Source organism: Hirsutella rhossiliensis, assembly GCF_020360975.1.
Source record: "Hirsutella rhossiliensis strain HR02 chromosome Unknown scaffold00003, whole genome shotgun sequence".
In the NCBI taxonomy this organism is placed as follows: Eukaryota; Fungi; Ascomycota; class Sordariomycetes; order Hypocreales; family Ophiocordycipitaceae; genus Hirsutella; species Hirsutella rhossiliensis.
In genome coordinates, this window is record NW_025408669.1 from 4,423,967 (window position 1) to 4,437,117 (window position 13,151).

The window sequence follows — 13,151 nt, forward strand, 5'->3', positions numbered from 1 at the left end:
TATTGTCGCCCAAGGCGCTCTCGACGGGTACGGACGTACGGACGGTTCTTGGCTAGTAGGAAACAACCACCAGCGCAACCCAACGCAAGAAACACCAACCCGCGCTACTAAACCCTGTCCGTCCAGCTCGCTCTCTTGTCTCTCGCGCCCACCCTCACTTTCCTCCGACTCTCCTCCTCTCCCACCACCACCACCGCCGCCACCACCTCCACCACCACCACCACACACTCCCACAGCACACAGGCGCGCGCGCAATCCCCACGCACGCCCTCTTTCTCTCTCTCTCTCTCTCTCTCTGTCTTTCTCGCCTGGACTGACGGCCTCTGTGCGCGCTCGTGCATCGTCGTCACCCTCCTGTCTCTTCTTGGACCGCCCCCACCCTTCTCTCTCTTGCTTTCCTTTCTTCTTCTTTCTTTGGCCTGGATTCCTCTTGCTTCTTCCGCTGCTTCTGCTGTCTCGCTCACCTCGCGCTCGTCCTCCCGCTGCTGGAGCCACGTCTCGACATCATCGCCTCCGCGTGCCCTGGCGACTGACTCGCTCCCTACTAGTCTAAGCCCTACTTTTGTTTGCCTGGCAGACCCCTGCTTCCTCTCTTCTTCCTCTTCCACTCTTCTGGCTGAGCAGTCTTCCTCTCCGGCGCCCGCACCGAGTCGAATTGCCCGCCACGCCTGCTCGGTGCACGCCTCGCCCCTTGAGCGACCCTAATAAGCCGACGACCCTCCGCTCCGACGCCCAGGCCACACTGTCCGTCCAGCTTTGGCCTCGCCTGACTCTGCGACTCTCCACCTCGAGCTCGACCTCGCGCCTAATTCCCAGCCGGCACTTTGGTTGCCTCGTTGCCATCAACGAGACAGCAAGCCGCACCATCGCTTTTCCTCCTATGCCGTCCGCCTCTTCTTCTTACGACTCGACGCCGCCTCGCCAACAACGCATCCTCGACGCCGACTCTCACGCTTAATTGTTTCGCCTATCAGTCTTTTTAATCTCGTCCTTCTGTCGAATATTTTGCCCGTTTTGGTTACCACTTAATCTGTCCAGCATCTCTCCGTCGGCAGCACCTTGCGAAAGCTCTTCACGACTCTGCAGCACATCCACTGTATGGCCTGTCAACGTTAGCGAAACCATTGCACGCCCGTCGACGCAGCCTCTTCGCGGTCCCCTTACCGGCCCTCGTCCGCCGTCTGGACCTCGTTGGCTCCTGCGCCGCCCAAGGCCACAATGCCGTCCTCAGTCACGCCTGAGGCCCGTTCCTGGCAGCCGCTTACAGGTGCAAGGAAAAGGCAGACTGATCCTGCAAGATCCATGAGATGCAAGGCCCTGGCTCTGCTCGCGGCCCTTCCGGTGCTGGCAATCGCCCAGGCCAACGACGCTTGCATCTCCTTGAAGGACTCTAGGGCTTGCACGGCCTTTCAGTCTGCCTCCGTGTCCAAGAACGGTGCCCTAATACAGACCTAGTAAGCTCAGGCCGCCCCCGTTCTCACTTCTCCTGTTGCTAAACCGGCTGCCGCAGTCCCTTTTTGCAATTCGTCTCCGATAGCGCGTCCTTCGACTATCAGTTGACAGATTACGTCAAAACATCTTATGTGAAAGACAAGTAAGCAATGTCGACGGCCCGCCGACCTGGCCATGACTGTGCCCTGCTCACACTGCCCTAGATACCAGAATGTCTTCGGCTGCGGCGGCATAAACTTTACCAATCCCGGCAATATGTACGCACGATACACGACCACGGTGCTGTGCAATTCTCTCGTCCAGCGTTCCGTCAGCGACTGCAAGTTGTCGCAGCAAGACTCGCGACCCGTGTGCGCCGACACGTGCGCTGAATTCGCCCAGAGCGAGGCCTTTGTCTCGGCAGACGAGGACCTCTGCACCAGTCCCAATTCAGACCTGAACAAGCTGATCAGGGCCGACTTTACCACGTGCTCTCTGCCCGACGGCGCCCTCTCGGGTCGGTGCGTCTCCGGCTCCGACAACGAGCCCGAAAACTGCGGCTTTGGTAATAGCACCGTCGGTCTCTGCTCGTACTGCGCGGCCGGCGGCATCAACTCGACCGACACGTGCTGCTACGGCGCCAATGCAGAAAAGCGCTGCCGAGGCGTCCACCTGCCCTCTATCACCCCGACCCTGACGTTTAGCACGCCGACGGCAACCTCTTCGCCGACGGACACGTCAGGGGCCAACACCAGCGGCACCGGCGGCGGCCGCGGCCTGAGCGGCGGTGCAATCGCCGGCATCGTCATCGGAGCTCTTGCTGGCCTGGCCATATTGGCCTTTCTCCTCTTTCTCTGCATCAGGATCATGAGGCGGAGGGATGGGAGTCAAAAGGGAAGCATCTTCAACCAGCCGTCTCCGGCTAGGAGAGGACCGGCCGTGTCACAAGCGAAGCCGACGCCCGAGGGCTACGAGGTGCTTCCCGGGGGGCGCGTTGCACGCATGTCGGCCTTGGAGGGGCACTCTGGCGGCTCGCCCCCCCATCACCATAACACCAGTCAAACTCGCCTCAATGACGACGAAGGCGCGTCGCCCGCGGTCGCCGGGTACGCTGTCGGGCACACCAAGAGCAGAGACTCACCCTCGTCGTCGGATGAGTACGGCGACAGCCCGCAGTCCGGGCCACGCGGCATACTTCGACCGCCGGCTGCCTCGCGAAGGAAGGGCTCCCTGTCGAGCGGGTCTCTGCTCGAGGGCCATCAATCACCCAGCAGCGGTGCCGAACACTCGTCACCCATTGGCATGGCCAGCCAAAACTCGGAGCAGTTGCCCTTTTTCAAGGACTACTACTCTCAAGACGACATTCACCCCGGGGACAAGGTGGCTGTTCTGTGGGCCTACCAGCCTCGGGCCGTTGACGAGTTTGCTCTGGAGCGCGGAGACATGCTCAAGGTGGCGGGCATCTGGGACGACGGCTGGGCGACGGGCGTCATGGTGGACGAGCGAGCGGAAGAGTGGGATGCCAGGCGACAGGCGCAACGCGACAGCGGCGTCTCTAATGCGACGGAGCCGCGCGGCAACTCGCCGATATCCACGCAGCGGGAGATGAAGGCGTTTCCGCTCGTCTGCGTCTGCCTTCCAGAGCATTGGAGGAAAACGATTGAGGGCGATGTCTCGACGGACTCGGCGCCCGCTGGTGCCGGAAGAGCCCCCGCGGACGGACACTGAGGCTCGGCCGTCTGCCTGGACTGCAGCATGGACGGATTGCAGCACCGACCCTCTTGTATATGGTCTCACGATGGCGACTCTTTTTTTCGCGCGCATTGGCTACGGCGGTCCTCTTGGAGTGGACGCCTGTCGGTGGGCGAGGAACGTTAACGAGATGTACGAGCTGCGATTCCCTGATTTGCCGGTATACCCGATGGGATGGCGGTTTTGACTTGATTCGATCCTTTAGCGTGGCTTTTCTGTTGTTTTCTTCGAATACCCGGTGCGAGCTTGAAAAGAAGGGCTGTTTTTAGATGACGAGGAAGAGGCTATGGAGTCGAGTCCTAATGAGGGTTGAGGCGACCAAGGAGCGAAGAGTTGTCGATGTGGCTGGTTGGTGGCCGTCGGGCTGCAGCCGGGAGGAGCCGAGGATGAAGTGCTGGAGCAGAGAGGCGGGAACTTGGATTTCATCTCTGTTGGCGGCCATGCGAAACCTAGAAACATTGACATAGACAGGCCGAGAGCCGAATCCGTCACCTAGTTTCGATAGCAAGAGGGATCCCGATGGCAGACCTGGCTGGCGGTGACTTGTCATGCAGCCTGTGCTTGGATGACTGCACGTTGCTTCGCGAATGCCGACCCTATGACACTAGGAGGCGACTGCATGCATATAGTACGAGCTCATTGGATGCGTGCCTGAGCCCTGGACTCGCAGGCCCGCTCGCCACGGCGGGGTTTTGAATTCTTCCGGCGGGGACGATCAGCGATCCAGCGATCCATCCACCCATCCATCCATCACAGCGGAAGCCTCATTGAGCTAGCAAAGCCAGCAGCAACGACGAGCAAGCACAAGGCAACTGAAAAAGCGCCCAATCCTCGGCCTATCCCACCCATCCACCGAAACGAAGCCATGGGGGACCCCTCGGCGAGCCCCGAAGCCCTCGTGCCGCGCTTCCAGCTCGAGCGCGTGCTCAACCAAGGTGCGTTCCCTCTCCCCCCTGCCCGCCCTCCCCCTTTCCCCCTCCCCGCCGGCCCCCTCCCGTACCCCTCGGGCATATCGAATTTGAGCGCAACTCGTGGACTGACGGGGAGCCGCACGCCACCCCGCGCAGACCAGGCGGGCCGGCGCGTCAGCATGCTCGGCGCCATCGACGGGCTGCCCGCGCTGCTGGTGCTGGAGCGCGCGCCGTTCCCGGCCTCCGGGGCGTACCTCGGGCGGCTGCCGGGGTGCCTGGCGCGGGTGCGCAATCTCGGCGCCAACGACGTCTACAGCTGGAGCATGGCGCGCACGGGCAGCGACGGCGGGGGCGGGGGCGGTGAAGGTGGCGGCGATGCGGACGACGGCTTCTTTGCCGACCTCAAAATCAACCTCATCTACCCGTGCACCGAGACGCACGTCAAAAAGTACAGCAAGCAGGGCGTGCGCTTCGTGGCCGAGACGCCCGAGCTGTACCGCGGCGCGGTGCGCCCCTACATGCAGAGCAAGCGGGAGCAGGGCCGCCTCAACTGGGTCTTCAACATTATCGAGGGCAGGACCGAGGTCGACGACGTGATATACAGGACCCGGCTGGGCGAGGCCGGCGACGAGGGCTTCCTGCTGCTGCCCGACCTCAACTGGGACCGCTCCACGCTCGAGGCGCTGCACCTGCTCGCCCTCGTCGAGCGCCGCGACATGTGGTCGCTGCGGGACCTGAAAAAGAAACACATCCCGTGGCTCGAGCACATGCGCGCCCGGCTCGTCTCGGCCACCGTGTCGACGTATCCGTCCATCCAGCCGGACCAGCTCAAGCTGTACGTGCACTACCAGCCCACCTACTACCACCTCCACATCCATATCGTCCACGTCGCGCTCGAGGCGGGGGCCACGCAGGCCACGGGAAAGGCCGTGGGGCTCGACAGCATCATCGAAACGCTGCGCGTCATGGCGGGCGACGCCGAGGCGGGCATGGACGGCATGACGCTGAGCTACATGTTGGGAGAGGCGAGCGAGCTGTGGACCGACGTCTTCGGGCCGCTCAAGACGACGAGCGGTGGAGCTTCTCAATAGCAACGACCAGGTCGTTGACGCCGGACCCGTGAGGGCAGTCTTTCCACTCGCCGCCGTCGCGGATGCAATAGACCTCGTTGTTAAGCCGCAGCGTGCAGCTAATTGTGACGTTGACCTGGCCCTCGTCAGTTTCCAAAACCATGTCGTCTGCATGCATGCCAACTCACAGCGGCCGTGCGCAGGACGCTGGTGCGGAGGAGCTCGAGGCCATGGGCGCCGTCGTCCCGCGTGGCGCATTCGTTGAGGGCCTTGAAATCGATGGCGTGTTCCAGGGCACAATCCTCGATGAGGGCACGGTTGGGGATCTCTTGATAGTCCTTGGTCAGGCACATGATGAAGCCGAGGTTGATCTTGGGATCGGGGTACAGCTCGCGGGCGCAGAGCTCGATGATGTTGCCCAAGCACTCGGACGGGCCATGCTTGCACTCGATGCCGTCGTTGGCAGTGGGACTGTGGGGGCTTGTCAGCTGCGAGGCCGTCGATAGAAGGTGCGAGGAGAGGGGGCAGAGTCGTACGTTCCGATGTAGTTGAGCTTGAAGTCGACTTTATCGTGTACCTGTTGCATGGCCGGGAGGATTAGCTGCCGCAGGGCGTCCTGTAAGTGCAGTAGTCAGCGTCGGCACGTCTGGGGCCGTAAAGAGCATGCATACGCGGGTGTCGGGGCATTTGCTGATGATGTGCGCCTCGAGAGGCACGAGTCCGCTTTTCTTGAGCGCACCGCCATCGGCGACGGGGGCGAAAGAAGGGTGCCAGGCAAAGGGGCGAGCGACGGTGTAGAAGCCGACAGCGACGATGAAGACAAGGAGCAGGAGCAGGCGGACGACGGGCCGGGTCCGGGTAGGCATGGCGGCGTTTGGATGGAGGATGTTGCTGTTGGTTGTAGCCTTGTCGTCCATGACGGGGGAACGACGGTGTGTTCCGTCGCGCGACAGAGAGAAGGCGTAAGTGGAACCGGGGGGCGCGTTTCGGTTGAATGTAGATCCGGTGGTGAGTTTGAGAATAGCCTTTGATAAAGTGGAGGGCGATGAAGGAGATGCGGAGAGGAGGGAGATGCGGAGGAGATGGGCGGAGGACAGCTGGCACGGTGAGTATCTGGTCAGGTGCGCCGGCATTGCTACGGCCCGCGTACAGTGTAATTGTACAGTGCGACACACCGCTACGGAGCCCCCATTTATGCTTAGGTACAAAGTACTCTGTACCGACCTGTTCTCCGCAGAATATATAGACTCGCAACAACAAGTCTTTCTTGGTCAAAGCACCGTCGCCTGACGATGCATCATCCAACGGGACCCCCACCAAAGGGGAGCATGTCGGTGATTTGCGACCTGGTAGCAGCCTCTCTCGTCCCAAGGTCGTCGTCCGACGGGCCGATGGCGCTTTGTCCATGGTCAGGCCATGGCACTCACTCTGCCTGACGAGGAGGACACGGCATGATTGCTCGGGCTTCGGCTATTGACGACGACGGCGACGACGACGGCGACGACGACGACGACGATGCCCTTTGTGCCCCGCATTTGGGGGCGGTGGAAACCCAGTGGCTGCAGGCGTCTGGCAGATTGACGAACCGCGACGAGGGACAGTTTGGTTGGGGTACCATCACGAGCCTCTCGGGACGGGTCGCATGTTGCATTGCTCGGCGGCGGGCTGGCCGACTTCTGGATCTACGCGTCGCTCTCGCACAGTTACTCGCGAGCCGTGGGCCCATGTCCCTCAGATTCGTGGGGGCAGCGACTTGCTTCGGCGTCCAACGGGATGGGCATGGACAGTTGCTGCTGCTTGTCCTCTCGGCTGATTGTTGGCTATTCTGCATGCCCCCAATTGCTGCATGTGCTCAAGCATAACCAGGGGAGCCGGCGTGACGAAGCCGTGCGTGCCTTGCATCATTGAGTTTTCCGGGCGGTGGATAGTCGCGGGAAGAGGTGGGGGCAGTGAAATGGATCAATGGCACCGTTGCCCACGGCCATGGACACGCCAAGTGCCTGGCCTGGCCCTGGTTGACGGGCAGCCTCACAACCGCGGGCGTCGGTTGTCCATGTTGTTGGGCTTCGTTGCTGGGCAAAGTAACAAGTACAGAGCGCCGGTGCTCGTTCAGCGCCTAGCCGGGTACTTGGTACCTCCAAGGTAGCATAGCGCGAGCCTCTGCACCGGTCCCACGTTGCATCCAGGCCTTTTAGGGCGCTAAAATGGCAACCTCGGCGGGAGGAGGCCTGGATTGGCCTGGCTTGGCCTGGCCGCCCCGGATCTGGACCTCCCCTCGTCCTCCTCCACTCTGCCCTATTCCTGGTAGCCAAGGTATGGATGGACCACAGACGGCCCTGTCCATGAGGAGCGACTGACGAGGGACCAGAGCGAGCGAGCGAGGGGCCAAGCAAAGAAACAAAACATTTGCGTGGGACGGAATCGTCAACCAAGACAGCCGGCACCATCACCACCCAAGGCGACTGACCAACCGACAACAACAGACAAAACGGCCCGTATGGGTCAACGCACGCGTCGAAGCGCATGCCGTGCAGGATTCCCGCATCATGCACCTCGCTGCCCTTTGTATATAAGGCCCGGCCGCCAGCTGCTTCTTCCTCCCTTGCCACGCGAGCCTGAGATGCCGAGCGTCGTTTGACGATTGCTTCCTCCGACATCGCCCCGAGCCCGCCATGGCCCCTCCCGCCGCCCCCTACTCCTCTAGCGGGAGCCTCGACGACTTTCTCGACCCCCTCCGAATCGACCTCGACCGCTGCCACCACCTCTCCCGTCTCTTCTTGGCTAACTTTGCCCACCTCGCCGCCGAGTCGCGCGACCAGTTTCTGCCCACGCCCATATCCGAGTCCATACTGCGACCCGTCGCCGACCACGGCCAAGGACGGTAAGCACTCGAAGCCGCCGCCCAAGACGACGCCAGAGCTGACCAAGCCTTTACCCAGGCACCTTGCTATAGACATGTGAGCTCCCAGACCCCGTGAGGTGTGAGACGGACCTCACGCGCTACAACTAGCTAACCTTGCCTGTCGCAGAGGCGGAACAAACCTCCGCGTTGGCTTCGTTCAACTCGTCGCAAAGCCCGATGTCAATGGCTTCGCTTCCAATGGGCAGGCCAATGACCACAACGGGCCCGCAGCCACATCATCACTCCCCTCGCCGCCTAGCCGCATCCAGCGCCACCTGGAAAAGTCGTGGCCCATATCCGATCAACTCAAGAGCGACAACGCCGACAGCCTCTTCCGTTGGATAGGGAAATGCATCGCCGAGGTGGTCGACGAAGGGTGTCGGGCATTCCAAATCTCTCGCGACGCGCCGCTGCCGCTCGGCGTCACCTTTAGCTTCCCGACCGAGCAGCGTTCCCTGTCCGAGGCCACCATCACCTCCATGGGCAAGGGTTTCGCCCTCCCGCCCGACGTCGAGCTCGGCGCGCGCCTCCAGCAGGGCTACGACAAGATGCGGGCGGCCACCCACCTCCCTCCTATCAGAGTCGTCGCCATCGCCAACGACTCGGTCGCAACCCTCGTCTCCTTCATCTTCAACTACGATGGCACCGCCCATCGCCGGGCCGCCATGGGCCTGATCCTCGGCACCGGCAGCAACGCCACGGTTCCCCTGCGGTCCAACCACCTTCATCCCAGCAAGCGGCCGCAAAAAGTGAGCGTCCTGCCCGGCGAGGCAGTCGACGACGTCAAGATTGCCGTCAACACCGAGTGGAGCATCAGGGGGACAGAGCCACCGATGCGCCAGCTGGGGTTCATCACCCCGTGGGACGACCAACTGAGCGCCAAAAACGAAACCCCGGGCTTCCAGCCGCTCGAGTACATGACGGCGGGCCGATATCTCGGGGAGCTGGGCCGCATCATGCTGCTCAGTTACATGACCGAGACGCTCGGCCTGCCGTCAAAAGTGCTGCCGCCGGCGCTGCTCGAGGCGCACAGCCTGACGACGACGTTCCTCAGCCACTTCAAACCGCTGGGGCCGACGTCGGCCCTCGTGTCCAAGCTGAGGACAACGTTCCCGGAACGCCAGCAGGAGACGGGGTTTGCGTGGACCGAACACCTGGCCGAAGCCCTGTACCGCATCGCCAAGGCCATCGAGCTGCGGGCAGCCGGCATCACGGCGGCCGGCATCTTGGCCCTGTTGACGCTGGCGGAGGAGCTGCCGGCCGAAGGGGCGAGCGCCGAGCCGTCCGCGGGAGAGTTCGGGGTGGGGTACACGGGCGGGTGCATAGTACCCTTCCAGGACTACTTGGCAGACTGCCAGAGCCTGGTGGACGGGCTGGTGGTGAAGAGATACGGCAGGGAGTCGCGAGTGCGGGTGGCGCTGAGCCCCTGCCACGACGGGGGGATAACAGGAGCTGGCATCCTGGTGGCTGCGGCTCTCAGTAGCCAGGAAGCCGGAGGTGCGAGCGGCGTATGACATGACACGTCCCGTACAGTACGTGGCTGTACGGATATATACGATGCATTCGACTTGAGACAGACGGCAAGGATGGACCAGTGTGGGACTCGTTTTAGGCCAAAAGGCTGTCTCACCCAAATCTGCAGCTGCCGCGCATGCCAGATGCATGCATGCTGCCTCGGCACCCGCCATGCATCTCGACCAAGAAGAACTACTACTTTGTACGAAGACACGAACTCCCTGTGCATGGTGGCAAGAAGCCAGGCTCAATGCTCTGTATACGAAGCAAGGAAAGGAGCCTCGAAGAGTCCGCGACATGGACCATGAGCGGACACGCGATGAGGCGTTAATTAATCTATGTGCCACGCCTTCTCTCTCCCTGACTCTTATTCCTTTTCCTGTCTCTGTCGTTTTTGGATTTGACTCCCTCCCCGCTCCTGCGAGGTGCGCTCTGGGCAAATCAGCGGGCAGCACGTCGCGAAGCAGCAGACGATAGCAATCCGAGGTGATACAGACTACCGGCCGTTGGTGGCTGCGGCATGTATGAGGGTCTCTTGAGCATTCCTAGAGCAAGGGCATGTGCAGTAGCGCCATTGCGACGGTCGTGATAGTCATCTTGCTCCGATGCCGGGCGCCGCGGCAGTGGGGGGCGTCTTGTTCCCGTCTATCCGTAGTCCGGCCCTTATTGGGGGGGGGGTGGGGACCTTTTTCTCCCCCATTTCCTTGTCCTTCTCTTTCTCCTCTCTCTATCTCGCTTCCCCTTCCTGACTATTCGCCCCCTCAGGTTGTTGACTGGCAGAGTGCAAGAGCCGGTCGCCGTCGACTGTCATCTTGGGTCCGTGTAAAGGCCAAGAGAGGAAGAGAAGAGAGAAGAGAGGCCAAGACGTGGGACGAAGCGGACAAGAAAAGGTAAAGCAGAGACCCCCCCCCCTCCCCTTTTTTTTGTTGAATTTAAAAGCAGGACTCACAAGCTCATCCGCCCGCCCGCAGCTCCGATGGCTGGGCTGGCAGACAGCCCTGCGGCGGGCGGTGCCTCGGTGCGCTCGCCGCCGACGGAGACTGCATCCGGCGAGGTCGGCCTGGACGCGGACCAGCTGGACCGGCTGTCGCGGTCGCTGCCCTCGGCCGGGGCGCTGCTCGAGCCGGAGCCGAGCTACCTCGCCGTGATCCGGCCCGTCTTGTCCAAGCAGCAGCAGCAGCCCACTGGCAGCAACGTCGCGACCGCGGCGGAAGCCAGCGACGACGACGTTGCGCCCATGTCCCCCTCGCCTTCAACCTCTGCCCCATCCCTGGTCTCTGCGCCCGCGCCATCGTCGTCTTCCTCCGACGGGCTTGACGGACCCCCCGGAGAGACGTCGCCGCTGCTGCGCCCACGCGCGGCCTCGCACGGCGACGACAACGACGACGACGAGCCCCTCCCCCTATTCCTCAACGACATGTCGCCGGGCCGCTTCTGGCTCGTCTTCTCGCAGGTGCTCGCCGCGCAGTTCATCGGGTGCTTCGACGGCACCATCATGGCCAGCTCGCACCCGGTCATCACGTCGTACTTTGGCGCCGCAAACTCGGCCTCGTGGCTGTCGACGGCCTTTCTGCTGGCCTCCACCGCCGTCCAGCCCCTGCTCGGCCGCCTGTCCGACGCCGTCGGCCGCAAGCCCCTCTTCCTCGGCTGCATGGCCGTCTTTGCCGTCGCCACGGCCTGGTGCGCGCTGGCGACCAGCATCGAGAGCTTCATCGTTGCGCGCGCCGTGTGCGGCATTGGCGCCGGAGGGGCAGTTACGCTCGGGAGCATCATCACCAGTGACTTGGTGCCCATCGAGTGCGTTTTTGCCCCCTGCATGAGAACAGCGCCGTCTGGGCATGATGCATGCTGACCTCGCCGATCCGCAGACGCCGAGGAGCCTACCAGTCGTACATGAACGTCACGTACGGCGTCGGCTCCGCGCTCGGTGCCGCGCTGGGCGGCGCCATGGCCGAGGCGCTGGGGTGGCGGTGGGAGTTTGGCGTCCAGATCCCGCCGCTGGTGCTCTGCGTCGGCGTCTCGGCCGTCGTCATACCGCGCGGGCTGGGCGTCGCGCGCCACGAGGGCGGCGGCGTGTGGCGGGCGCTGCGGACGTTTGACGCCGCGGGCTCGTTGCTGCTGACGGCGTCGGTGTCGTTTCTCATCCTCGGCTTGGTGAGTCCAAGGGCCCCATTTGAGACCATGGCCTCTCCGAGGCAGCCGAGAGGGAGCAGCGCTGACGAGGGAGAAACCAGAACCTGGGCGGCAATGTTCTTCCCTGTAGGCACACTCGCACCCCTATTCCTCGCGGCGCTGCTCCCCGAGTCGACTTCGCTGACCCAGCTCGATGACGGAAAGGGGCTCACCCCCTCGTCGTGACCTCGCTCGTCGTCTTCGCCCTCTGCTTCCCCTGCTTCATCGCCGTCGAGTCGCGTGTCGCCAAGCCCATCATGCCGCTGCACCTGATCCGCCGCTCGCCACGCGCAAACCTCATCTTTGCAAACTTCATCGCCGCCCTCGTCTCGAACTCCATCTTCTTCAACATGTGCGTGCCTTCCCCCCCCCCGTCTCCCCTGTCGTTGGCCTCCTTGTCCCCGCTGCCGTCTTCCTTTCCGGGAGGGGACTGGGAAAAGAGGAGAGAGAGAGAGAGAGAGAGAGAGAGAGATGATCTAAAAGGGGTCGCGAGAATGAGAGCGCGTGAGAGACAAACAGCCCCCTCTACTTCCAAGCCGTCCTCCTCTCCAGCGCCACCGCGTCCGGCCTCCGCCTCGTCCTCCCCTCCGTCGTCGCCTCCATCGCCGGCACCAGCACCGGCTTCGCCATCACCTGGTCGCGCCGCCTCAAGTGGCCCCTCGTCACCGGCACCCTCTTCTACCTGGCCGGCTGCCTGTGCCTGTGCCTGCTGCGCCGCGACCTCCCCTCGGCCCTCTACCTCGTCGCCCTCGTCCCCTCGTCCCTCGGCCAGGGCTTCCAGTTCCCCGGCACCTTCATGGCCATCCTCGCTTGCTCGCCGCAGTCGGAGCAGGCCGTCGTCACCAGCACCCTCATCCTATGGCGCAGCCTCGGCATGGTCCTCGGCGTCGCCTCCAGCAGCCTCGTCCTTCAAAACGCCTTGGTCCATTACCTCGACCGCTATGTTCAAGGGCCCGATCGTCTCCACGTCATCGCCCTGGTCAGAGCCTCTGTCGACGCCATCGCCCGCCTCGACCAGCCCTATCGACTCCAGGTCGTCCGCAGCTACGAGGCTGCCTTGCGCCTCACCTTTGTCTGCTGCGTCGCCATGGCCGCCCTCTCCGTCCTGCTCATCTGGCCCGTCAGGCTGCCGCGGCTGGCGGCGAGGAAGCGCCAGGCATGACAGAGGCAATAGATATGCTCTTGTGTATCATCGAACTCGCGGCCATAGATTCCCGTGAGATAAAGGGTGTTATGTCTGAAGTTTGATTGCTCTTCTTTACCCTCCTATCCTGATCCAGGTGATGAGACGATGCAAACCGCAATTTCTTGTTGTAAAGTGACAGGCTTCTGGCGCTCAGCGGAAAGCCCTTGCTTGGAGTCAATTTATTGCCAATTCCGTTCACGACAAATGCATCG

The 13,151-nt window shown here is 62.7% G+C and overlaps 5 protein-coding genes across 5 annotated transcripts; 4 read left to right on the plus strand and 1 right to left on the minus strand.

The window, feature by feature from the left end:
• Positions 1 to 1,218: 1,218 nt before the first annotated feature.
• On the plus strand, positions 1,219 to 3,159 carry HRG_03632 (SH3 domain-containing protein; the record flags this gene model as incomplete). The annotated part of the gene is made up of 5 exons (XM_044862103.1): positions 1,219 to 1,454; positions 1,511 to 1,594; positions 1,656 to 2,461; positions 2,516 to 2,537; positions 2,601 to 3,159. The coding sequence occupies 5 exons, from the start codon at positions 1,219 to 1,221 to the stop codon at positions 3,157 to 3,159; spliced, it is 1,707 nt and encodes a 568-aa protein (XP_044723129.1).
• An 889-nt stretch (positions 3,160 to 4,048) lies between these two features.
• On the plus strand, positions 4,049 to 5,096 carry HRG_03633 (scavenger mRNA decapping enzyme c-term binding domain-containing protein; the record flags this gene model as incomplete). The annotated part of the gene is made up of 3 exons (XM_044862104.1): positions 4,049 to 4,118; positions 4,251 to 4,929; positions 5,009 to 5,096. The coding sequence occupies 3 exons, from the start codon at positions 4,049 to 4,051 to the stop codon at positions 5,094 to 5,096; spliced, it is 837 nt and encodes a 278-aa protein (XP_044723130.1).
• A 57-nt stretch (positions 5,097 to 5,153) lies between these two features.
• On the minus strand, positions 5,154 to 6,081 carry HRG_03634 (gamma interferon inducible lysosomal thiol reductase (GILT) domain-containing protein; the record flags this gene model as incomplete). Its single annotated transcript, XM_044862105.1, has 4 exons — positions 5,154 to 5,300; positions 5,353 to 5,635; positions 5,701 to 5,780; positions 5,836 to 6,081. 4 exons carry the CDS (start codon positions 6,079 to 6,081, stop codon positions 5,154 to 5,156), a joined length of 756 nt encoding a protein of 251 aa, XP_044723131.1.
• A 1,755-nt stretch (positions 6,082 to 7,836) lies between these two features.
• On the plus strand, positions 7,837 to 9,580 carry HRG_03635 (hexokinase domain-containing protein; the record flags this gene model as incomplete). The annotated part of the gene is made up of 4 exons (XM_044862106.1): positions 7,837 to 8,045; positions 8,104 to 8,121; positions 8,194 to 8,268; positions 8,326 to 9,580. 4 exons carry the CDS (start codon positions 7,837 to 7,839, stop codon positions 9,578 to 9,580), a joined length of 1,557 nt encoding a protein of 518 aa, XP_044723132.1.
• Positions 9,581 to 10,557: 977 nt separating this feature from the next.
• Positions 10,558 to 12,915, plus strand: HRG_03636 (major facilitator superfamily domain-containing protein; the record flags this gene model as incomplete). The annotated part of the gene is made up of 5 exons (XM_044862107.1): positions 10,558 to 11,378; positions 11,450 to 11,735; positions 11,816 to 11,840; positions 11,919 to 12,105; positions 12,273 to 12,915. 5 exons carry the CDS (start codon positions 10,558 to 10,560, stop codon positions 12,913 to 12,915), a joined length of 1,962 nt encoding a protein of 653 aa, XP_044723133.1.
• Between the last annotated feature and the right edge of the window lie 236 nt (positions 12,916 to 13,151).